General features: G+C 46.1%; 1 protein-coding gene and 1 pseudogene across 1 annotated transcript; both read right to left on the bottom strand.

Annotated features, from left to right (window-relative positions):
- Positions 1-12,963: 12,963 nt before the first annotated feature.
- LOC136380464 (interferon lambda-2-like) lies at positions 12,964-14,495 on the bottom strand (annotated as a pseudogene).
- Positions 14,496-17,577: 3,082 nt separating this feature from the next.
- On the bottom strand, positions 17,578-19,482 carry LOC136381145 (interferon lambda-4-like). Its single transcript, XM_066349520.1, has 5 exons — positions 18,867-19,482; positions 18,374-18,445; positions 18,153-18,296; positions 17,822-17,896; positions 17,578-17,676 (listed from the first exon to the last, which is right to left on the bottom strand). Exons 1-5 carry the CDS (start codon positions 19,032-19,034, stop codon positions 17,578-17,580), a joined length of 558 nt encoding a protein of 185 aa, XP_066205617.1. The 5' UTR covers positions 19,035-19,482.
- Between the last annotated feature and the right edge of the window lie 6,313 nt (positions 19,483-25,795).

Here is a 25,795-nt window from a genome sequence, read left to right as displayed (position 1 = left end):
GAGAAGCATTAACTCGTAATTGCATTGTTGTTCATTGATTGTTTCTCATATGTGCCTTGACCTGGGGGTTCCAGACAAGCCGGTGACCTCTTGCTCAAGCCAGCAACCTTGTGCTCAAGCCAGTGACTATGGGGCCATGTCAATGATCCTGCACTCAAGCTTGCGACCCTGTGCTCAAGCTGGGGAGCCTGAGCTCAAGCTGGATGAGCTCTTCCTCAAGCCAGTGACCTGGGAGTGTTGAACCTGAGTTCTCAGTGTCCCAGGTTGATGCTCTATCTGTTGCACCACCACCTTGTCAGGCTATCAACTATAATTTTAAAATTAATTAAAAACAACACCAAGCCATTCCTGTCAGACACCCAGTGAAGAAAGAAACATTTGGACAACAACCTGGATGAGTTTAAAAATAAATTCTTCCCCAGAGCTTACAGTAGGGAAGGCAGCCCCTGACAATACCCTAATTTGGGCCTTATGAGATACTTAGCAGAGGATCCACTTGAACCCATTCAAATTGCTCACATATAGAAACTGTAAACTAATATATTTGTGTTGTTTTAAACTGCTGACTTTGTGGTAACTTATTATGGCAACGATAGAAAATCAATAAAGTAAGAAAAATAAACCCAACAGGTGGTCAGTCAGATGGCCTGGTGATTTCCATTTATGTCACTGTCAACTTATAGAGGAAGGATTGGCCCAAACTGAGTGGTTTCTGAAATCAGTGTGGGCCAACTTGGAACATGTCCCAGCAGTTTGATCTGACATGGGTCCCTACCGTTCTGCTATTTCCCAAATACCCTGTAAGTGGAGTCATAGAAGATGGGGCCTCTTGCTGGCTTATTTCAGGAGTAGGTTAATAAGCAAGAAAGAGCAGGAGAGGAAAATTACAAAGTAGCATGAGAAACTGGGGGTTGCTAAATATGTTTATTATTCCCATTGTGGTGATATTTTCTTTCTCCCTCCCTCCCTCGCTCCCTTCCTTCCTTCCTTCCTTCCTTCCTTCCTTCCTTCCTTCCTTCCTTCCTTCCTCTCTCTCTCGCTCTTTCTTTTCCTTTCTTTCTCTCTCTCTCTCTCTTTCCTTCCTTCCTTCCTTCCTTCCTTCCTTCCTTCCTTCCTTCCTTCCTTCCTTCCTTCCTTCCTTCCTTCCTTCCTTCCTTCCTTCCTTCTTTCTTTCTTTCTTTCTTTCTTTCTTTCTTTCTTTCTTTCTTTCTTTCTTTCTTTCTTTCTTTCTTTCCTTTTTTTTAAGTGAGAGGAAGGGAGATAGTGAGACTCCCGCATGTTCCCTGACTGAGATTCACTTTGCAACCCCTGTTTGAGGCTGATGCTGAAATCAACCAACTTATTTTTAGCACCTGAGGCTGACATGCTTGGACCAATTGAGCCATCCTTAGCATCCAGGGCCAATGTTGGAATCAATTGAGCCACTGGCTGCGGGAGGAGAAAAGAAGCAAATGGTCGCTTCTCTTGTGTACCCACACAGGAATCAAACCTGGGATGTCCGCACACTGGGTTGACACTCTATTCACTGAGAAAACTGGCCAGGGCAATATGTTCAAGATGTATTCACATGTCAAAATTATTCAGCCCTAGCTGGATAGCTTGGTTGGTTAGAGCATCATTCCAATACACAGAAGTTGCGGATTTGATCTCATCAGGGCAAATACAGGAACAGATAGATGTTTCTGTCTCTCTCCCTTCCTCTCTCTCTAAAATTAATAAATAAAAAATTTAAAAATAATCAGTCTCTGGCTGGTTAGCTCAGTCAGTTGAAAGTGTTGTCCTGAAACAATAAGGTTGCAGGCTTGATTCCCAATCAGGGCACACACAGGAAGCAACAAAAAATGCATGACTGAGTGTTACAACAAATGCTTCCCTTTCCCTTCCCCTGTCTCTCCTTTTCTCTCTCTGTCTTTCTATTTTTTTTATTTTTATTTTTTTTAATTTATTTTTTTACAGAGACAGAGAGAGAGTCAGAGGGATAGACAGGGACAGACAGGAATGGAGACAGATGAGAAGCATCAATCATTAGTTTTTTGTTGTGCGTTGCAACTTCTTAGTTGTTCATTGATTGCTTTCTCATATGTGCCTTAACAGCGGGCCTTCAGCAGACTGAGTAACCCCTTGCTGGAGCCAGTGACCCTGGGTCCAAGCTGGTGAGCTTTTGCTCAAACCAGATGAGCCCGCGCTCAAGCTGGCGACCTCGGGGTCTTGAACCTGGGTCCTTCCACATCCCAGTCCAACGCTCTATCCACTGCGCCACCGCCTGGTCAGGCTCTCTGTCTTTCTAAAAAAAATCAATAAAAATTAAGTCCTGGCCAGATTGCTCGGTTGGTTGGAGCATCATCCTGGGGCACAAAGGTTGCTGGTTTGATTACCTGGTCAGAGTATGATGTTTCTGTCTCTCTCTCTCTCCTGACTCTCTCAAAAATAAAATAAAATAAAATAATCAAATTGTAAACCTAAATATGTGCAGTTTACTGTATGTCAATTATACCCCAATTAAGCTATATATAAAAAAATAAACAAAGTTAAGACATGAAAAACCAAACTATAGATGGGGAGAAAATATTTGCAAAACAATGATTCAATAAAGCCTTTTTATCCAGAATATATTTTTTTTAAAAACTTGCAACTCAATAATAAGACAAAAAGCCCAATAACAATGAATAAAACTTTTGAACAGGCACTTTAGCGAAGAAGATATATGGGTTACAAATAACAATATGAAACCATGCTCATTATCATTAGTCTTTAGGGAAAAGCAAATTAAAATAATAAGAAAATATTACATCCACTTGATTGACTATACAGTGGTCCCTCGTCTATCATGAGTGTTAGGTTCCAGAACCCCCCACAATAGGCAAAAATCTGGCCTGACCAGGCAGTGGCACAGTGGATAGAGTGTTGGACTGGGATGCGGAAGGACCCAGGTTCAAGACCCCAAGGTTGCCAGCTTGAGCGCAGGCTCATCTGGTTTGAGCAAAAGCTCACCAGCTTGAGCCCAAGGTCACTGGCTCGAACAAGGGGTTACTCGGTCTGCTGAAGGCCTGCGGTCAAGGCACATATGAGAAAGCAATCAATGAACAACTAAGGTGTTGCTACATGTAACGAAAAACTAATGATTGATGCTTCTCATCTCTCCATTCCTGTCTGTCTGTCCCTGTCTATCCCTCTCTCTGACTCTCTCTCTGTCTCTGTAAAAAAAAAAAAAAAAGTAAACAGCGAAAATTAAAAAAAAAAAATCTGACCTGATATTTATTTTATTATTTATATATTTTTAAGGCTTTATAAACCCTCCCCACATTTATAAACACTTCCTATACTCTTAAACTCTTTCTACACCCTTAAACCTATGTAATTTTAACAACATAGAATTCTATATGGGTACTCAGCAGTGAATACTAATGTTTTAATTAATATTTCTTTGTATTTTTTATACTGTTTTCAATTTTTTAGGCTAGAAAATGCTTATTTTACTGCAAAAATAATTAAAATAATCAATATATAAAAATACCTGAACACTGCCTGACCGGGCAGTGGCGCAGTGGATAAAGCATCGGACTGGGATGTGGAGGACCCAGGTTCGAGACCCCGAGGTTGCCAGCTTGAGTGCGGGCTCATCTGGCTTGAGCAAAGCTCACTAGCTTGGACCCAAGGTTGCTGGCTCGAGCAAGGGGTTACTTGGTCTGCTGAAGGTCCACAGTCAAGGCACATATGAGAAAGCAATCAATGAACAACTAAAGTGTTGCAACGAAAAACTGATGATTGATGCTTCTCATCTCTCTCCATTCCTGTCTGTCTGTCCCTGTCTGTCCCTCTCTCTGACTCTCTCTCTGTCTCTGTAGAACAAACAAACAAACAAAACCCCTGTATACCACAAAATGCCGTGATATAGCAAAAAAATCTAGGATAGAAAATTAGATATATACAAATTAAAAATCTATGATACAGTGAGACCACGAAAAGTGAACCATGATATGGCAAGGGACAATGGTAATTATAAAGATTGAAAATTGCGAGTGCTGGAATTTGAGAGTAACCGGACTGGGCCTGGGCTCTCTGGTTACACTGTGTCCCACTGTCGGCTACAGAAAGCAAGGAGGCCTATAATTCCCAGAGAAAGGCACCCAACTTTACCTAATGCAAAGCAAGGAGCCAGTGGGGCATAATGGACCGTTTTTTATACCTAACACTGGGTCCAGATCCAAAGGGTGATCTTGGGTGGGCTTCTTTGGAATCCTGCTGACTGCACCAAGTAAATGTCAATCTAAGAGATGTCCAAACCTGTAGAGAATTTTTATAAGAGTTTATTTAACTAGTGACAAATACCAGGGAACAAGATCTCAAATGCTCCCTCAATCTTATCAGTGATAGCCATTCAAGTGCGTGACTAATGATGTCTCTTATTAACAACCAAGAGGCTTGAATATCCATTTCAGCTTACCTCTTGTCTGCCTTTCTGCTGCAGGGGCTGAAAAGCTAAAAACTATATTTCTCAGGCTCACCTGCAGTTAGAGTCTGCCTGACATTTGAGTTCTTCCAACCTAATGTCCTCATACAACATTCAATTTATTTTTTATTGATTGATTGATATGAGAGACAGAGGAAGGCAGAGGGAGAGAGAGAGGGAAACATTGATTTGTTATCCCACTTATTCATGCATTCATGGTTGATTCTTGTGTGCACCCTGGGGATTAAACATGCAACCTTGGCATATAGAACGGCAATCTAAACAACTGAGATTCCTGGCTAGGGCTCTACTCTCACACAAAATTTGAATGATGGACATGAGATGTAGGCCATGCTTCCAGCGCCATCACTGTGGAAGTGTCCACTTTTCTGTGATGGTCATCTAATTATAGCGGGTTCCTGATGGCAGTTGTTCCATAATTGTGACAAATTCCTGGTTGTGCTGCCTTCCTGATCTTGGTGGGGGAAGCTAATTCCTAATAAAACAGTCAAGATCCTGATCCTAGTATTGACTAAAAAATAATATCAACTAGGTGTTTTTCACCAAAAAGGATTTACCCAGGAAAAAGAAAGGGTTGCAACCCAGTGCGTGCAGACATGGGAAGTCACCTGCACACTGTGGCCTGTGTGTAGTATTTATAGAAGGAAAAAGAAAGTTAAGGGGAGGGGAAGTGAGAACCAGAGAGCTTTATTATGAACATGGAGTTCTTCCTGGAGGGTTCCGTGATTACAGAGAGTATGAGAACTTCCATAAGCCCAGCTCCTCCCATAGACTCTCCCGACTGAGTGTATTTCCTTAAAGTTCCAGTTAGTCTTTATCACTAGAAAGGAAGCAGGCCCTTGAAAAGCCTAGGTTTTTGGTTTAGGTCTTGAGGTTGTATCTAAATGACCAGCATAGAGTCTATTTGTTCAACCTTCCTGACACTTCTGAAAGCCACTCAACACTCTACGATAAGTTCCTTTCTGCAAACGTTAACTAGAATAGGTCTTGGTCTCTGTAATGAGCTGTGTAAATTTCCTATGGCTACTGTGACAAATTACTACAAACTTTGTGGCATAAAACAACAAAAATCTATTCTCTCATAGTTCTGAAGGCTAGAAGTCCTCAATCAGCGTCACTGGGCCAAAACCAAGGTGTCAGCAGGGCTGTGCTCCCTCTGGGGCACTAGGGGCGAAACTGCTCCTCACCACTTCCAGTTTAGGTGGCTGGCGGCACTCTGTGTGTGGCCTTGTCACTCCAGTCTTTGTCTCCTCCTTTCTGTGTATATAACCTTCCTCCATCTCTTTCTCTTTATTTCCCCATCGATTTGAGAGGAAGGGAGACAGAGAAAGGAAGGGAGAGAGAGAGAGAGAGAGAGAGAGAGAGAGAGAGAGAGAGAGAGAGAGAGAGAGACCAACTCATTGCTGCACTTAGTTGTGGACCCATTGATTGTTCTCATATGTGCTCTGACCGGGGTTCAAACTGGTGCCCTCAGGATCAAGACGGGGCCCTCAGTGCTTCTGGATGATGGTCTGTCCATGGTGCCACTGCCAGGGCCCTCTAACCTCTCTCATATAATGACACTGGCCATGGCATTTAGGGTCCACCCTGATAACCCAGTATATCTTACCTTGATCCTTAATTAAATCACACCTACAATGACCATTTTTTACAAATAAGGTCACATTTACATGTTCCAGGTATTAAGGCATGGATATTGTTTGGACAGCCCTTTCTCACCTTCCACAGGAATCAACACAAACCTTCCTTAGAGCCCTCACCTCTCCAAGCCAGATTCCCCCGTCATCACCCAGCATAGGAATCCCTGTGAACTATGTCCTCTCTTTCCCTCTACATTCACTCTCTGCTCTGCTCTAGGTCTGGGAACCTGGACATCAGTTGGGACTCCCTTGCCTTCTGTCTTCCATCCGGGTTCAGCCAACGGGAGGGGTTAGCAGAAATTTGCAGGGGAGAGTGAGCAGTCGGGTATTGTCAACATAAAAAATATCCAAACCTGTAGAGAATATTTATGAGTTTATTTGAGCCAAAGTGGGGACATGTGCCAGGAAGCAAGATCTCAAATGCTCCGGAGAACGACAGCTTGGCAGTTCGGTTTATGCAGCTGGAATGAGGAATGATCGTAAGGAAGACTACCGGAAGGTGGGAGAAAGCAAGGCGGAAATGGTATTACAGGCTAGTTAACAAGATGCTGTGCTGTCTTGATGGTGGTTATGCTTTTGAGGGGTATTACTTCTGACTCCTCAAAGCTGGGTTAACCTGGATGCACAAGAACAATGGACAGGAGCATTTTAGATCTTGCTTCCTGGCATATTTCATTGGTTTGGCTCAGATAAACTCTTACTGAAATTCTAAAAATTCTTTAAAAAAATGAGCAGAGCTGGCTAAAAGCCACTCACTAAAGAACTTATATGCCTGGGGTATGACTACCCACTATGACCTGCCCATTTAGGAATTTTTAATCAGACCTTGCTGTGAGGTTACTTTCCATACAACCCCTTCTTTTCATCCACAGTATGTTCTGTCCTGTCCACTTCCCTGCTGGGCTGTGGGCTGGCAGCAGCAGCGTCCCAGCATCTCTGACCGGGGACTAATGGCCACTCCCTCTGTGTGCCCTCTGGTTTAGGAATGGTAATAGCTTCTGGCTGTTAGCTGGGCCTCAGGAGCTTACCTTTGCTGGTGTCCCTTAACCATGCCCTTTATCTGTCCATGTTGTTTAAATAAAACCCTTACCCCACATGATGGTGACATTGGTTTCCTGCAGGAATGCTGGCTGATATAGCTGCTTAGTCACGCCTACACTCATCTTAGCAGGAGGAACGGGAAGCCCATGACTGGTTTAGGTCACTCAAGTTTCACCAGGATAAAGGACATGAGGAATTGTTGTTTGGTTGGCTACAGCTGTGCCTCTTCTATCCATTTTATCAATAGGGATAAAGCTCCCTCTCTTATTTGAGGGTTCACATGTTAGAGCTTTTAAAAGGATGATAAATTGATTTAATATTTAGTCCTACTTTGTGCCAGGGATCTTGCCTTAGCACTTGACACGATTTGATGCATTTAATTCACACAACCGCCCATTGAGGAAGGATATTATAACTGTTTTACTGATTAGAAACTAAAAGTTAAGTGACTTCCCTCAAGTCACACAGTAGTTACGTGAGCAAAAGTTGGAACTCTAAGATCTCTCTGACCTCAGAGATTACATTTGTAGCCACTATAACCATATTGTCTCCTTGTGGTTCTCAAGATATTTCTATCTATCAGATGAGTAGTTAATTGCTTTACATATACTGTTTCTAATTCACAAAAGGCATAACTATGTATCCTCTCACTTCCACCTCATTGAGGTCAGATTTGCCATCATCTCATACCTGACTCCCTCATCCACTCTCCGGCATTCCGGTGCACTCTCCTCTAACGAGGCCTGAACTTGTAGACATGTGCATTGCACTTGCTCGCCTGATAAAAACCCTTCAAGGAATCCCTTGCTTGCAAGTGCTTTGAAGATGTTATAGATAGCGTTGACCTGGCTCCTGTCTACCTGTCTAAGTGCACTCCCAGCCACCCCTCTGTGAGCTCTGGATCCAAGATATTGGCCTCCTTTATGTGCCTCAGACTTCTTCTTTTTTTTTTTTTTGCCTCAGACTTCTTTGTTGGTTCCCTCCCCATCCTGAAGCTCCCTGAGGACAGGAGCTGTGGCTCAGTATCCCCAATACCTGGCCAATAACAGGCGACCAGGCAATATGGTAGTAGGCATTTAGGCATGAACAGAGCAAGTGCAGAAAGCACTGGGTTCCTAGCAACAGACAATGGTAGGGTGAGGCCTTGCCCCCAGGGGACTTTCCTCCCCTAGCACAGCTGGTCATGTGGGTTAGAACCCTTGAATTTTTTTTTTTAATTTTTATTTATTTATTTATTTTTTACAGAGACAGAGAGTGAGTCAGAGAGAGGGATAGACAGGGACAGACAGACAGGAACAGAGAGAGATGAGAAGCATCAATCATTAGTTTTTCATTGCATGTTGCAACACCTTAGTTGTTCATTGATTGCTTTCTCATATGTGCCTTAACCGCAGACCTTCAGCAGATCGAGTAACCCCTTGCTGGAGCCAGCGACCTTGGGTTCAAGCTGGTGGGATTTTCCTCAAACCAGATGAGCCCGCACTCAAGCTGGCGACCTCGGGGTCGCAAACCCGGGTCCTCTGCATCCCAGTCCGACGCTCTATCCACTGTGCCACCACCTGGTCAGGCAAACCCTTGAATTTTTATATCACTGGTCATGCGGTTGGGACCCTCCCTGCCCTTTCCTCCCCTGGCATGTTGCAGGTGACCCGGTAGACCCCCTTAGATGAGGAACAGGGTACCAGAGAGTAGCCTCCTCGGACTCTGATACAAGTCTTTGTATGACCACTCCCTTGAGCATTAGGTCTGAGAGACACCATCTAGGCTTCAGTTGTGTTTCAGTTCCAGGCCCAGAAAAGCAGCAAGGCATGGCACCCCAGGACCAGCCGTGATGACTAATGACCCCGTGACCTCATACCGACTGATTGGTGGAGACCAGGACCCTGAAAGGACACAGCTGGAAAACCGATGTTCTATTAGATTGTCCCCTGAGATCTCCAGCTAAAACCCTGAGGAGGAAGGAGCCAGGGCATGCTCCTTCTCTCTCTTCAGCACCCTGTGCCTCTCCCCACTCCACGTGCTCTCTCTCTCTCTCTTTCTCTCCTGAACACCCTGTGCCTTTCCCCTTCTCCCAGAGGCTTGTTTTCTCTGCTTTTCTCTCCCTTTTAAGCTCCAAGGGCCCTACTTTTGCCTCTGTAACTTATTCCCTGAGTTCACAGATCCTAGCTGACTCACTTCTACTGGCTAGTGACTTTCATTATTATTAATTTTTAATTTAGAAATTAGATTTAGTTTGGCCTGTGGTGATACAGTGGATAAAGCGTCAACCTAGAATGCTGAGGTTGCTGGTTTGAAACCCTAGGCTTGTCTGGCCAAGGTACTGTATTTCCCCCTGTATAAGATGCTGCCATGTATAAGAAGCACCTTAATTTTGGAGCCCAAAATCTGAAAAAAAAAATTACATAAAGTTATTGAACTCAATTTTATTCATCATAAAATTCAATGAGTGCAAAAACAAGTGCAAAAATGTGGGAAATACAAGTTAAAGAAATCTACAACCACGTGTAAGACACACTCTGTTTTTAGACCCCAAATTTTTCAAAAATGGGCACATCTTATACATGGGAGAATACGGTACATGTGACAAGGAACCAGAGAACAACTAAAGTGAAAAAACTATGAAGTGATTCTTCTTACTTCCTCCTCCCTTCTCTGTAAAGTCAATAAATGAAATTCAGAAGAAAGAAAAAGAAGAAAGAAATTAGATTTAATGGAGTGACATTGATCAATAAGAGTACATAGGTTTCAGGTAAACATTCTTATAGCATTTGAACTGTTGATTGAATTCTGTGCCCATCACCCATATTTCTGTGTCTCTGTGACTTTTTTTTTTTTTTTTTTTTTTTACAGAGACAGAGAGAGTCAGAGAGAAGGATAGACAGACAGGAACGGAGAGATGAGAAGCATCAATCATTAGTTTTTCGTTGCGCGTTGCGACTTCTTAGTTGTTCATTGATTGCTTTCTCATTTGTGCCTTGACTGCGGTCCTTCAGCAGACTGCGTAACCCCTTGCTGGGGCCAGCAACCCTGGGTCCAAGCTGGTGAGCTTTTTGCTCAAGCCAGATGAGCCCGCACTCAAGCTGGCGACCTTGGGGTCTCAAACCTGGGTCCTTCCACATCCCAGTCCAACGCTCTATCCACTGTGCCACCACCTGGTCAGGCTCTCTGTGACTTTTTAAACCTACTTTTGCTTGTCTTTGAGTCTTGGCTCTGAATTCTTTTTTATGCAGAACTCAAGTACCGAGGTTGCTGAACAGAGGTTCGGTCTAATCTGGTTGGTAAAATTCTGGTGCCCTTTGGTAGCTAACAATACCACCCATGGAGAATGAATGAGTGATTTAATGGATGGATAGATGGATGGATGGATAGATGGATGAATAGATGAATAAACAAAGTTTTCAAGGCAGTATCATAAGTTATTTGCAAATGAAGAAAACTAAAGGCCAGAAAGGGTAAGTATACCACTAAAAGTCACTGGGCAGATAAATGCCCTATGAGTTCAAATTCCCTCTGAGTTCAAAGTCGGACCTCCTCCACTTAACACTATCTCAAAATGATTGCTCATAGTACTAAGTGTGGCACAATTAAATAAATGAAAATAACACAAGGAGAAATTGTAACACCACAAGTACATAGGTCTTACAAGCACAAGGACACATAATGAACAGGTTCCCCAAAATATCACAATACAGTCAGGAGTTGCATGACAATGTTTCAGTCAATGATGGACCATATGTATGACAGTTGTCTAATTACATTATAAAAGAGCTAGAAAATTTCCATCGCCTGGTGACACTAAGCCATTGTGACCTCATAGCACAATACATTGTTCACATGTTTGTGATGATACTGTTGTAAACCTAATGTCATATACGAGTATAGCACACACAGTTCTGTACAGTACATAATACTTAATAATAAATGACTATGCTACTGGTTTATGTATTTACTATACTTTTTATCATTTTTTTTTTTTGTATTTTTCTGAAGTTGGAAACAGTCAGACAGACTCCTGCATGCGCCCGACTGGGATCCACCTGGCATGCCCACCAGGGGGCAATGCTCTGCCCATCTGGGGCTTCGCTCTGCTGCAATCAGAGCCATTCTAGCGCCTGAGGCAGAGGCCACAGAGCCATCCTCAGCGCCCGGGCCAACTTTGCTCCAATGGAGCCTTGGCTGCGGGAGGGGAAGAGAGAGACAGAGGAAGGAGAGGGGGAGGGGTGGAGAAGCAGATGGGTGCTTCTCCTGTGTGCCCTGGCCGGGAATTGAACCCGGGACTCCCGCACACCAGGCCGACGCTCTGCCACTGAGCTAACCGGCCAAGGCCTTTATCATTATTTTAGAGTGCACACTTTCTATTTATACAAAAAAGCTTGATGTAAAATGTCAGCAGTAGCCTCATACCTCTCATGTTTTCACCATCTCTTGATTGCTGAAATTTCCCTTGTACTTGATTTAATATCATGCTGTTTTATAAATTTAGTGTAGCCTATATATACAAAGTTTATAAAATCCATAGTAGTGGACAGTAATGTCCTAGGCCTCACATTCACTCAGCACTCACTCACTGACTCACTCAGAGCAACTTCCAGTCCTGCAAGTTCCATTCATGGTAAGGGTCCCATGCCGGTGAACAATTATATATATATACATATATTTAATCTTCATTTTTCATCTTTTGTACATATTTATACTGGAAGTTTCCTATGTTTAGATATGTTTGGATACATAAATACTTACAAGTCTGTTATAGTTGCCTACAATATTTTTTTTTAATTTTTTAAATTCATTTTAGAGAGGAGAGAGAAAGGGAGAGAGAGAGAGACAGAGAGAGAAGGTAGGGAGGAGCTGGTAGCATCAACTCCCATATTGCCTTGACCAGGCAAGCCCGGGTTTCGAACCGGTGACCGCAGCATTTCCAGGTCAACGCTTTATCCACTGCGCCACCACAGGTCAGGCAGCCTACAATATTTAATACACTTAAACCTGCATATAGGTTTGTAGTCTAGGAGCAGTAGGGTACACCAGTGGTTTTCAACATTTTTTTTTACAGTTGGGAACTAGTGGAAAAGGAGAATTATTTTGGGGTCCACTGACAGAAATATTACCCTAAGCATAAGCAAGGTCTACTAAGATCATTGGCTCCGTAATTGTCAAACAACATGAGGATGGTTAACTCTTTGGTGGACCAGCATGAAATTTCTGGCAGACCGGTCCACAGACTGGCGGTTGTAAAACACTGGGCTACACCATACAGCCTCAGTGTTGTGTAGAAGGCTGTGCAGTCCAGGGTAGTGTAAGTCTACTCTATGATGTTAGCATAACAACAAAATTGCCTAACCATGCATTTCTGAGAACATTCCCCCGTGATTAAGCGGTGTGGGACTGTAACAGAGAACTTTGATATCTGTACTCCCCAAGCCCCTCAGAAATAAGATGTGCTCAGATGGGGAGAGCCAAGAGCCAGAGATTCATAGAATATGAAAGAGACCTTCAGGGTAAATAAGATTGGTCCATGGCACACAGGGTCAGCACCAAAGTGGACACAGGAATCGGATCTCTTCTGGACCAACCCTGGATGATGTAATCCACACAAACACACAGTCCCACAGCAACAACGGCATCTTTTCTCATTGTTTATATGCACAGCTTTTTTTAAAGTATAAAAAATAAATAATTTATTGGGTGTGAGTTTAAAAATTCACACATATAAATATATAAATAGGGATTGGGTGGCAATAAATTAAGAAAAATGGTAGATGCATAAATAAAATCTAAGATAAAGGGACAGGTTGCAGGTGGGTCTCAGGATCAGACACACAGGTCTCCACTGGCGACGCATTTCAGGTCACGGGTGAGGAGGCAAAAGAGGTTGAATGTGACAGAAGCTTCGAGGCAGTCAGGGGACTCCTGTGGAGAGGAAGGGACAGGTCAGTGGCTGTCCATCATCGGGGCTCCCAGTTGGCTCCAGAGACTCTCCGTGGTCACTCACCATTTTCTGGGCCTCGTGGAGGCGGTGCAGCCAGTGGCGGAGGTGGCCCTGCGGCCTGGAGCCTGCTGTGGACTGAGCTGGGACCTGTGGGCAGAGGAGGGTGGTGTGTGAGGCAGGGTCTGGGACAAAGGGGACAATATGGTGGTCAGAGACCACAGACATGACCTGGGAGCCCAGAGCACTCACACAGGCCTGAAGCTTGGCGTGGATGTGGCGCAGAGTGTGAAGTTTAAAAATTCACACATATAAATACATAAATAGGGTTGGGTGGCAATAAATTAAGAAAAGTGGTAGATGCATAAATAAAATCTAAGATCCAGGATGTCCCCCGGGGTTAAGTTAGCCACGGTCCCCAGGACCTTCAGTGTCAGGGACAGCTCAGCCTCCAGGGCCACAGGGCGCTCCCACACCTGAGGAGGGGAGACAGAGGCAGGTAAGGGCTGCATGTGAGAGAGACGGGGAGGAGGACAGGTGAGGAGGACTGAAGAAAGAGCAGGTGAAGGTGAAAGGTCAGGGAACAGGTGAGAGGGCGCAGCCAGTGTGGGCAGGTGAGGGGAAGAGGCCAGCGGGACTGAGGGGGAGGACAGACAGACAGGGACGAGTGAGAGGGGAAAGTGAAGGGGCCACCGAAGGAGCCAGAGGAGCAGCCAGGTGAGGACAGGGCGGGGCCTGACTCTCCCAACTCACCTGCAGCTGCCTGAGGTCCCGGGTCCTGGGGAATGGGCGGGAGCTGCAGCTCCAGTTCTTCAGTGAGAGTGACTCTTCCTAGAGGGCAAGGGTAGAGGTCAGCCCACAGCTGGAGGGCTGGAGGTCAGACCACAGCTGGATGGGAGGATGGCTAGCAACAGGAGGAGGGGCGTGAACTTCCAAAAGGATGGCAGAGGAGCACCATGCAGAACAACACGAGTCAGCCTAATGCAACAAGAGCAGGAGAGAGCCCGCTGTGTGAGGCTGGAGGTTAGCCCAGTGGAGGGAGAGTACAGGTCCATCTTCAGCCAGATGTCACATGATAACCCACTGAGGGAGGTGTGGAGGTTAGCCCACAGCAGGTGGGGCAGTGGGAGACTCACCAAGCATCCTTGGCCCTCTTGAAAACCTTCATCTCTTGTGGGGACAGCAACTTGAACTGGGCCATGTGGCAGTTCCTTTGCACCCGGGAGGGGCATAGGGACAGAAACTGCTCCTGTTTGGTCAGCACCATGGTCATCAGCACCAGCACCAGTGTGCAACCCACAGTCAAGTCTGTGTTACAGAAGGATAGACAGATGAGGGGACAGGGAGTGTCAGGGTCTGAGGGTGGGGTGGGGAGGTGAGGGTCATGGACGTGATGTGAAGGCTCACCCAGCTTCATCGTGGTCTCTGGTCTCTGTCAGCAGATGGGGACCCAAAAGTTAGCTCACAGGCTGTCACCTGGGTCTCTCACTCAGCCTTGTTTGGTGCCTCTGACCTCAGTCTACTCTTCTGGGCCTCAGCCTGCTGCTCTGTCTGTGTCTCTGAACTTACAGTTCTGCGTGTGGTGTAATTTTTTCATGAGCTTATGGTGCAGTTTTTAGCCTGGACACACAGGCAATCCAGGCTGATGTAGGAAAAGTGAAAACATGCCTTCCGCCAGGGGATGCCCCAGGCTGGGGAAGCCCGTGTGGGGCGGGGCCATAGCCAGGTGAGCAGCTGGAGTGAAAGAGAAACTGAAAAAGATTCACCTACAGGAGATGAGTTCCTAAAGAAATTTCAGGATAAGGCAGCCTCAACCCCATAAAGAGGGGTCATGGTGTCCTGGTGGGGAGGGGACAGAGAGACTTACTTGCCTTTCTGCAGGATACCCCAGTTCAGGGAGAGGAGAAAGGCACCTCTAGTGGTGTTGACACAAAGAACTCTGGAACTTCCAAAAAGGAGACTGTGAAAGGGTGTAAGGGGATTACAATGGGAGCAGGTTGCTGGACGGTGAGAGAGTCAGAAAGGCAAAGCAGGCCAAAGTTAAGAGAGGAGACCAGCTCTTCCCTCCCTTCCTCAGCGGTACTGAGAGAGAAAGGAAGGGAGGAGGGGAGCCTGACTAACATCTTTCATTGTCCAGGCACAGAGGGACCCAGGAATAGGAGGTTCTGCTAGAAAATTGGGGTGTGGCCAAGGTCTTCAGGGGAACCAGCTCCGTTTGTGTCAAATGCCTTCACTCATTCACCAAGTATTAGTCAGCCCCACTCTGTGTCAGGAACTGCTCAAGGTGCCAGGAATAAGGCATTGAAAAAACATTATGAAACAACCCTTTCTGGAGCTTTTTACTAGAAAGGAGTAAAGGAGAGTAGAGGAAGGGGGCTAAGCACATGGTGTACATTATACCAGGTAACAGAAAATGAAAAACACCTTTAAAGGAGGTGAGAGCAGAGTGAAGGAGGATGCTGCACTGAATAAGGTGGCCTGAAAAATCACAGTTGAGCAAAGACTCAAAGGAAGTGAAGGAGGGAGCTATGTGAATATTTGAGGGGGAGCAATCAGTGCAAAAGGAAAACAAAGACGCCCCCGTTTGTCAAGTACTTTATGTCTCACCCGTCAAGGAGGCTATGTATGTCACAGTGCCGTATTGAACCCATTATATCTTCAAGGACGTACTGTACTTTGACTATATTTTAAATATGGAGTAACATTGGCAGAATGAATTCAAAGCTTAGTGTTGTGACCTATTTTAAAAATAAAGTATTTTGAAATTAAAAAAAAAATGAATGAATGAATATGGAGTAATTTGCAGAGACTCAGAGAAGTTAGAAGACCTGTCCAAGGTCACACAGCAAATCAGTGGTAAGGGCAGGGTTTACCCAAGTTTTGTCTAACAGCCAGACATTAGCCTTGAGCTCTCCTGCTTCTGTGCAATGATGTCTTCTGAACATGAAGACAATGAATTTCTAGGACAGAAGGTACAGAGTGCTTTTTGACACTTGACTCCCACCCCAACCCCTTTTGTTCATTATTCATAATTCCAGGGAGAAATTGGAGAGAAATCTCAGATGGAAAAGTTGAGCTCTGATACACAAAAATGTTTCAAAGCCAAGAGCAAAAAGTGTCCAAGACACCTTCTAGTGCATTGGTCAGTTTCTGGTAATTGCAGAGGCCTTAACCCAGGGGAGGAGACATGGCATCAACAGTGAATTCTGAACATGAACACAGGATCTCAAAATTCCTAAACTTCATACTAGTTTTCTTAGAAAGTTCAGTGAGGTGTTAAGAGCATGGGCTATGGAGTAAAGGGGCAGGGATTCAAACCTGGCTCTGACCGTCGCTGGCTGTGTGGCCTTGGCAAAGAGGAGGTAGTTAGCAACTTAGACCACCAGCCCATAGAGGTGGCCTAATATAAAAGTGTAAATGTTTGTATACTTATGTGTGTGTGTAGTTTCTTAATAGGAACCATTAATTAAGACCATCTTATGGCTTCAGCTAGAAGCTTTATAAAATTTATTGCAATGTACACTACTCATTTGCAAGGGAAATATAATAATACCATTGAAGAGATAAGGAAACTGAGGCTCCGGAAAAAGTAATTTGCCCAGTTACACCATAATTAAGTGGCAGGGTCAGGATTGTAACTTACCTGATTTCCCTGGCTCAGCATCATTATTTTTACTTAAAATTATTTTTAATCTTGTTAATTTTAAAGCAAGGAAAAGAGAGAGAGAAACATTGTATGTTGTTCCATTTATTTATGCATTCATTGCTTGATTCTTGTGTGTGACCTGCAACCTTGGATTATGGGGGAGATGCTCTAACCAACTGAGCTACCAGGCCAGGGATCTGGCTCAGCCTTTTTAATTAAAATGTGTCCTTCCAATTGAGCACAGGGGAGCAACCGATGCAAATACAAGAATATTTAATAATGGCAACAAATTAACACCAGAAGACAGAATTGCAAATTACAAAGGTTTTCACAAATACATAGGACACATAGGTAACAGAATCCAAAGTTCACTGCCAAATCCCTTAGAGGCGAGGCCTCTCCAGTGGGAAGATACAAGAGTCACAGATTCATAGAATCTCAAAGGGGACACTGAAGGGCTCAAATCAGGGGTGGGACTTGCCATGGGGGACGGGGTTCGGGGCTTCTGATAGCCAGAAAAGTAGAAACTGGGTCATGTTATGTAGGGTCAGCGACCCATGTCAACACAGAATTCAAGTCTCTTTTTGCCAGACGAGGTCCCAAGATGATCTTAGGGTAATTCATTCCACAGAAACGTCCCTGCTTCCGGGAGACACGTTCTGGTTTCTGGAAAAGTACCTGCGCCTCGGGCATCCAGTACAGGCCATCAAGGTTGGTCCAGCGGCGGCAGAGGCCCCTGAGCTTCAGCACCCACTGGCTGCAGCCTCGCCTCGACGAAAGGGCAACACAGAGCTGCACGCGCAGCCACACGCCTGCAGAACCACGGATCCCCGAGGAAAGCTCGCTCAAGGCATCAGACACAGGGCCCCGAGTGCGCCACCAGCCTCAAGTCCCACGTGAGCAGACGCAGGAGGTTGAAGATAACACCTGCTTCGTGGCACCCAGACGAGTGCTGGTACCCGGGAAGGAGACGGATCAGGGCTGAGACAGGAATTTCCTCACGAGGAACCCCTCTCCATCCTCGGTGACGCCACCTCACACACCCTCTCCTCGCCCTGCCTCAGGATGTCTACCCACTCACCGCCCGCTCCACTCACAGGTCTTCGTGTTTGGGGACGCCTCCTGCGTGGCCGGAGGGACTTCCTCGAGGAGCCTGGACGCACCAGCTGGAGCTGGAGGGGGGTCAGGAGGTAAATGATAAAGGCGAAGGATCGGGTCTCCACCAACTCCTCTCGCCAGCCTCCCAGTCGCAGACTGGGGACTCGAAGAGGACGCGAATCGTCTCGACCGGTTTGAGGCTCAGCAGGACAGATCGTGAAACTGTAGGAGATGGCAGAGCAAGCTGGGCGTGTGTGTGTGTGTGTGTGTGTGTGTGTGTGTGTGTGTGCGCGCGCGCGCGTGTGAAGGAACGGGGCACGGAACACTCACGCAGGCCACCACATTCCTTTCTGCGGCCGCCAGCAGCTCCAGGGTCGGGAGGACGCCCGGGAACATCTCGGGGCTGGGCAGGCTGCTCAGCACGGCCCGGGCGTCTGAGAGGCCCCGGGCTACGAGGCGGAGCTGCGCGCACGACTGCGGAGACAGGGCTGAGTTAGAGAGGCAGCTGCGCCCCCGGGCCCCGCCTGCGCCCCGCGGACACAGCACTTCACCGAGGGCTTCGGACGGTCCCTCCTGGGGCGGAAGGAGCAGTTGCGTGGCCTCCAGCTCAGTGTCTCTTCCTCCTGGTGAGGACAAAGGAGGGGGGAGTTGAGACTCCTCACTGAGGACACTGCAGCTCGGGGATGTTGGGGATTCCTGGACGTGGACCGGGGCTGATCGGCACGGGCGTCCGTGTTGTGCGCTGAGCCACACAGCTCTCCGAGCACGTGACGCGGACTGAGGGCATCCCTGCCGAGCGCTGCGCCCCGACGGGAGCGGAGTAGGTCTAGAAAGGACGCTCTTTGGTGACTGCCGTGAAGGCAGTTTCTGTGCTTACGATGTGATGTCGGTGACCGGGAACGCCTCGTGGTCAGAATTCTGGACCCTGAGATGCGGGTGCACCTGCTGCAAGCTGGGATGCCAGGGTCCCTCGGGACAGAGAGCAGCGTCCCCGACCCTGGCAGGCCCGGAGTCCCCGGGACTGGACGTCTGGGCATCACTCACGTAGTGGTCCCTCAGCGCCTTGACCGCCGCCAGCGCCCTGGGGTCCAGCGAGCGGTAGTGCGAGAGGAGGCAGCGCCTGGGTTCAGCCCCGCCGGGGTCCGCCATCGCGCTCACCGTCACCAAGACCCACAGACCCACCGCAACCGCGGTTGTGCCACTTGGCCTCATCTCTGCTCCTGCAGGAAGCGAGGGACGCCATGGAGGCCGAGAGGGAAGACCTGTATCCAGCCCCTGCCTCTGGTTAGACTGGCAGAGGGACCGACCTCAGCGTTGGCGCTGGAGCACCCGCTGCGGGAGAGACGCGGTGGGCCCTGACTGTCTTACCCTCAGCCCCTCTCCCCTCACTGCTCAGCAGCAATGTGCCCTCCGTGCCTCGTGCTGGAGCGGGGCCTGCCTTCCACTGTCCCCTGCGAGGTGTCCAGACTGGTGTCCACCTTGGACAGCGGGGGCTGCACCCTCCATGGCGGCTTTTATGTGCCCGGCTGAGAAATGGTGAGCAGCCGGGCTTCCCCGCTCAGGTTAAGTTTTCCAAACATCAGCGCTGGCCGCTGGCCCAGTGGGATGCTGACCTAGGGGCAAGGACTTTACCCGCCTGCCCCAGGGTGCCAGCCATGGTTCTGCCCCAACTCTGGTCTTAGGCAACTGCTTGTTTCTGTTTTCTGGACATCTGTTTGTATTCTACGCTTGTATTGGACTTTCCTTTGCACTCGAGGAAATAACTGAAAACACATGATTTCATTCCCTTCGAAGGTACAGGCTTGGTGGGGCTCCCACGCCAGGGTCTGCCTGGGAGTTCATACTGGGGATTTCCAGTGCTCTCTCTCTCCTTACATTTCTGTCAGTCTCTCCCTGTTTTCTATTTTCCTTTCTCTGCATAAATATTTTCCATTCTGTTCTCTGTGGCTTTTCTTTATTTAGGTCTTTGACAGACTCTGCCTGGCTTCCACAGTCTGTCATTAAATGATATGTATTTCTTTACCAATTCAGCACTTAACCTTGGGGACACATTCTGAGAAATGCATGGTTAGGCTATTCCCTCCTGTGCGAGCATCACCGAATGCACCTCTACAGACCTGGACAGCACAGCCTGCTACACACTTAGGCTGGGTGGTAGAGCCGATTGCTCCTAGGTTTCAAATCTGTATAGCATATATACTGTGTTGTATACTGTAGTCATAATACAACGGCTACAATCATTTTCTAAACATAGAAAATGTATAGTAAAAGTATGGTATATAAAGATTTAAAAAAATACACCTGTATAAGACACATATCATGAATAAAGCCTTTGCAAGACTGGAAGTTGCTTTTGGTGAGTCAGTGAGTGAATGTGAGGCTAGGACATTACTGTCCACTACTACGGACTTTATAAACACTGTACATTGAGACCACACAAGTTTATTAGAAATATTTTTATTTCTGCAATAATGGTTAACCTTAACTAACTACAACTTTATACTATATAAACTTTAAAAAGTGGTTGCTAGCTTGAGCACCAAGGTTACTGGCTTGACCCTAAGGTTGCCGGCTTGAGCAAGGGGCTCACTGGCTAGGCTGGAGCCTCCCCATCAAGAAACATACAAGGAGCAATCAATGAACAATAAAGTGCTGCAACTACAAGTTGATGCTTCTCGTTTCTCTCCCTTCCTGCGTCTCTCTCACTCAAAAAAAAATTTTTTTTAACTTTTCTTCTCCTTTGTAACAACACTTAGCTGAAAACACATATTGTGCGGCTTTACAAAAATATTTTCCCTTTATATCTTTATTGTATAAAATTTTTCTGTTACTTTTTTTTTTTTTTTTTACTTTTTAAACTTTTTTTGCTAAAAAGTAAGACATGTTCACACACATTATTCTAGGTCTACACGGGGCCAAGATCATTAGCAGCACTGTTTCCCACACTGTTTCCCACCTCCACACCTCGCCCCGCAAGAAGATCTTCAGCTGCATTAACAGGCATGGACTCATCATCTCCTGTGTGCTCTGACCGTGGGTCGAACCTTGGATGTCCACATGCTGCGCAGACCCCTATCCACTGAGCCACTGGCCGGGGCCAAAGCTGATCTTTCACCAGCCTCTGTCACTTGGTTCTTGTTCCTCATAGCTGTAGTGGAGTGGGACATGCCTGGCTGGTGAGCAATAGCCGGTGCTGATTTTCCAGCTTCCTAGTCCTTAATCACTTATAATTTTATTTCCAGTTCTATCTCTCATCAGGGATTCTTTGTTTTTCATTTTTATTTTATTGATTTTAGAGAGAGGAAAGGAGAGAGTGAGAGAGAGAAGAAGATCGATCTGCTCTTGTCTGTGCCCTGACCAGGGATCAAACCAGCAACCTCTGTGCTTTGGGAGGATGCTCCAACCAACTGAACTATTCAGCCAGGGCTCTCATCAAGGCTCCTTACAAGCAGCATTAGCAGTGGATTTTGTACACTTGGAGCAACGCTGAACAAAACAACATGAGATCAGATCAAGCACAAGAGCAAATGATGTAATCAAGAGACACAGTAAACATGGGATGGATGTGGCTGCTGCCGGGTAATGCTCTATACTGTTTCACAGCAGCAAACTTATATTTATTTTTTTATATAAGTAGAAAGTGTTTACTCTAAAGAACTGATAAAGGCCCTGGCCGGTTGGCTCAGTGGTAGAGCGTCGCCCTGGCGTGTGGGGGACCCGGGTTCGATTCCCGGCCAGGGCACATAGGAGAGGTGCCCAATTTGCTTCTCCACCCCGCCCCCTCCTTCCTCTCTGTCTCTCTCTTCCCCTCCCACAGCCAAGGCTCCATTGGAGCAAAGATGGCCCGGGCGCTGGGGATGGCTCCTTGGCCTCTGCCCCAGGCGCTAGAGTGGCTCTGGTCACGGCAGAGCGACGCCCTGGAGGGGCAGAGCATTGCCCCCTGGTGGGCAGAGCATCGCCCCTGGTGGGCATGCCGGGTGGATCCCAGTCGGGCGCATGCGGGAGTCTGTCTGACTGTCTCTCCCCGTTCCAGCTTCAGAAAAATACAAAAAAAAAAAAAAAAAAAAGAACTGATAAAAAGTATAGTAAATACATAAACCAGTGCTGTGGTTATTACTGTAGGGACCCTAATAGTGAAGACCAGGATGTGAGTTCTGGTTAACACGAGAAACTACAGAAGCAAGTACTAAATCCCATGACTTTCTGGGCTGTTTGCCCTAGCTCCAGCTCCCATGCATATTTGGGCTAACTGACTCAGCTTTGGTTCTCAGGCTTTTCTAAGTCAGCAGCCCCGAAGACTGCTTTCTGGGTATAGGTTGGCTGACTCAGCAAGATGACATCACCACATTGATGTAACGGTTGACGTAATGTTTGTACTGTGCCACTATTGTCTCTAAGCCCTATATCTACCCGTGCCTGCTCTGCTGGAGGGAGAGCATCAGAAGCAGAAGCAACAGCAGCAACAACAGGAGCAGCAACAGGAGCAGCAGCAGCAGAGATGAAGCAGGAATAAAGCAACGGAGCAGGCACCGTCTTCCTCCAGCTCCTCATGCTTTCTTTACCTTGGGAATCTCACTACCTAAGTCAATCCTGCAGAGCTGGTGTTCTCCGACAATGACCATCATCCGAGTAAATATGTACTGCATAAAGCTGTATGTGCTACAATGTTATGCAATGACTGGCAGCGCAGAAGATTTGTTTATACTTGCATCAGCACACAAATGAGTAATATGTCACACTACGATGACTATGACATCACTAAGCGACAGGAATTTCCCAGCTACATTATACTCTTATGATACCACCATCTGTCATCTGTTGTTTGTTGATCAAAAAGTTGTTATGAGATTATATGAAAAACATTGTTAATTTGCTGTTAAAAATTGGAATTACATACATGTTTTACTCAATCACTGTTAAAAATAATTATAGCTAATATGTACTGAGCATTGCCTATATGCTAGGCCCCACGTGAAGCCCTTCTCTTGTGTTTACTATTTTATTCTCCTCATCAACACTGTGACATAGGTTCTCTCATTGGCTGATATTTTATAGATGAGGAAAGAGAAGCACAGAAAGGCTGTGAGACCTCTCACACGGTTCATAGATGTGGCTGCAGGCATTGACCCCAGGCTGTGAGGTTATATCGGTGATGCTCTGCCATCTGTTGCTTGTAGAGACTGATCTCTCCAGGTACAGAAGAGCATAGATGTGTTCTAGGCAAGTTCACTCAAGCTCCTACATAAGACCACTTTTAGTTAATTATATTTATTTATTTATTTTTACTAAGTGAGAAGCGGGGAGAGACAGACTCCCACATGAGCCCTGACCAGGATCCACCCAGCAACCTGCCCACCAGTCAATGTTCTGCCCTTTAGAGGCCACTGCTCTATTGCTTCGCAACTGAGCTATTTTAGTGCCTGAGGCGAAGCCATGGTGACAGCCTAATCCCTGGGACCAACTTGCTGGAACCATTTAACTCATGGCTGCAGGAGAGGAAGAGAGAGAGACAGAGAGAAAGGAAAGGGGGAGGGGTAGAGAAGCAGATAGTCACTACTCCTGTGTGTCCTGGCCAGCAATTGAACCAGGGACTTTCACACAGTGGGCCAATGCTCTATCACTGAATGAACCGGCCATGGCTAGTTAATTACATTTAAGTCCATTTATAAATATTGATGATTATGAGCAAGTACTGACTGTTTTTAAGATCTGTGTCTTCCTTAGCATTAATATGAAAAAATTGTTTTGTTTTGCAGTATATAAATTTAAAGCATAGAAGTTTTAAGAAACATCAAGATGGTTGAAACATAAGAACCTGAAAAAGTCACAAGAGAAGTGAGAAACTTCAGAAATTGTCCCCCAAAGTGTCCATGCAACACACTTTCTAAACTCCATGACTTCTCCCCGACCCTCCCAGCACCCCCATTTCAGCTAGAGATCCAAATAATTTGGAGAAGGTGACTTGGGCCCCCGTCCCTGGGATGAGGCACGTGACCTGGCTGCAGCCACTCAGCTCAGTTCGCCTGCCTGGTCACAGCGATTGGGTTTAGAGTGGGCATATGAGCACAACCAGTCTGTTCAGAATGAATCTCAGCCCTGCACGTCCTGGGGAGAAGATGCTGCCTTTTTCCTACTGGAGAAGAATGAAACATTAAGCCAGGAGCTGCTAGCACCCGCCCTGCAGTTATCCTGGACTTATAGCCTGTCCACTCAGAGAACCGAGACCTGAAGATCAAAACAAAACAAAACTGACAAAACTGAGAGGTTCACAATGTCTTACAGGAGTAAACTTCACCTGAAGCCTCACCTTTACTCTGGAGTCTCGGTTTTATAAGTCCGGAATTCTCCATTGTTCAAGCCAGCTTGAGCTGAGTCTTTCTTTATGTGCCCAAAGTGTCCAAACTGATACACCCTTTGGGGTTGAGATGAAACCACATGTCTCCAAAGACCGAAGAACTAGAAGTAAAATTGGTACTGGCAGGAAGAGTAGAGTGCTGTGGGATTGGACACAGGAAAGTATCAAATGTGAACTCTTGTCAATCACTGATTCACCTCTGAGCACCATAAAGCAGGTTATTAGCTCCAGTCATGTACAATAAAAAAAAAAAGACATTTAATGTTGCTATGGTCTGAATGTCCCCTTAAAACTTATGTGTTGACATTCTAAAAGACAAAGATGATAGTATTAGTAGGAAGGGTCATGAAGAGGTGATAAAGGCAGGAGATGGAATCTTCAAGAATGGGATTAGTTCTCTTTTAAAAGGGAAACCACTGAACCCTCGGCACCTCTCCACCATGTGAGGACACAATAGGATTTGCCTCCTGGAAGAGGACCCTCACCTGACCACACTGACCCCTTGATCTTGGACTTGCCGTCAACCAGAGCTGAGTATTGAACTTCCATTGCTTACAAAGCACGCAGCCTGTAGTATTTTGCTATGGAAGCCCAACCGGACTGGGAAAATACGGTCCTTATAGGAAGGTTTTCTGTGACTCACTGTTAGAGATGCCTCTTCTATTACAAAACTGCTTCAGGAATTTAACAACAGCAGCAACAACAAAGCTCTGGAGAACTTTCTTGTGAGTACAACACCAAAATGATCTAGGAACTGGATCACTCATACATTGCTAGTAAGAATGTAAAAAAGGTACAGCCAGTCTGAAAAAGTTTTGCAGTTTCTAATAAAACTAAACATGTAACTATTAGTCAACCCAGCAACTGCACTCTTGGACATTTACTCCAGAGAAACGAAAACTGATGACAACATAACAAACACTCTGAATGCAGTGTCTACATAGCATTATTAGTGATAGCCGCAAATCTAGAAATGTCCTTTAGAAATTGAACGGTTAAGGAAACCCTGGTGAAACAAGAATGAATGACTGATACACACATCCCCGCGGATGACTATCCAGGGGATCATGCTGAGTGAAAAAGCTCATCCCATAAGGTTACTGCATACCACATAGTCCTATCTAGAGAACATTTTTGAAGTGACCAAATTTTAGGAGTGGAGAATAGATTAGTGGTTGCAAGAGGTTAGAAACAAGGTGGGTGATGGAGGGAAGAAGATGAGTGTGGTTCTAAAAAGGACAACCCAGGGGTCTTTGTATTGATGGAATTGTTTTGTCATGACTGGTGATGATTACATGAACCTGCACGTGTGATAAAATTGTGTGGAACTAAACACACACACACACACACATACTGAGCACGAGTAAAACCGGGTTATCTGAGTAAGGTGGGTGGGTTGTATCTATGTTAATATCTCAGTTATGATTTTTTACTATAATTTTGTAAAATGTGACTGCTGGGTGAGAGTGCGTAAACAGTGCTTGGGAGCTCCTGTGTTGGGTCTTATAAAGCATGCAAACGTCGCCTGACCTGCGGTGGTGCGGTGAATAGAGCGTAGACTTGGAAGGCCGAGGTTGCCCGTTTGAAGCCCTGGCCTGCCCAGTTAAGGCATGTACAA

Source organism: Saccopteryx leptura, chromosome 9 (genome assembly GCF_036850995.1).
Source record: "Saccopteryx leptura isolate mSacLep1 chromosome 9, mSacLep1_pri_phased_curated, whole genome shotgun sequence".
Taxonomy (NCBI): Eukaryota; Metazoa; Chordata; class Mammalia; order Chiroptera; family Emballonuridae; genus Saccopteryx; species Saccopteryx leptura.
This window is presented reverse-complemented; position numbering and strand designations above follow the sequence as displayed.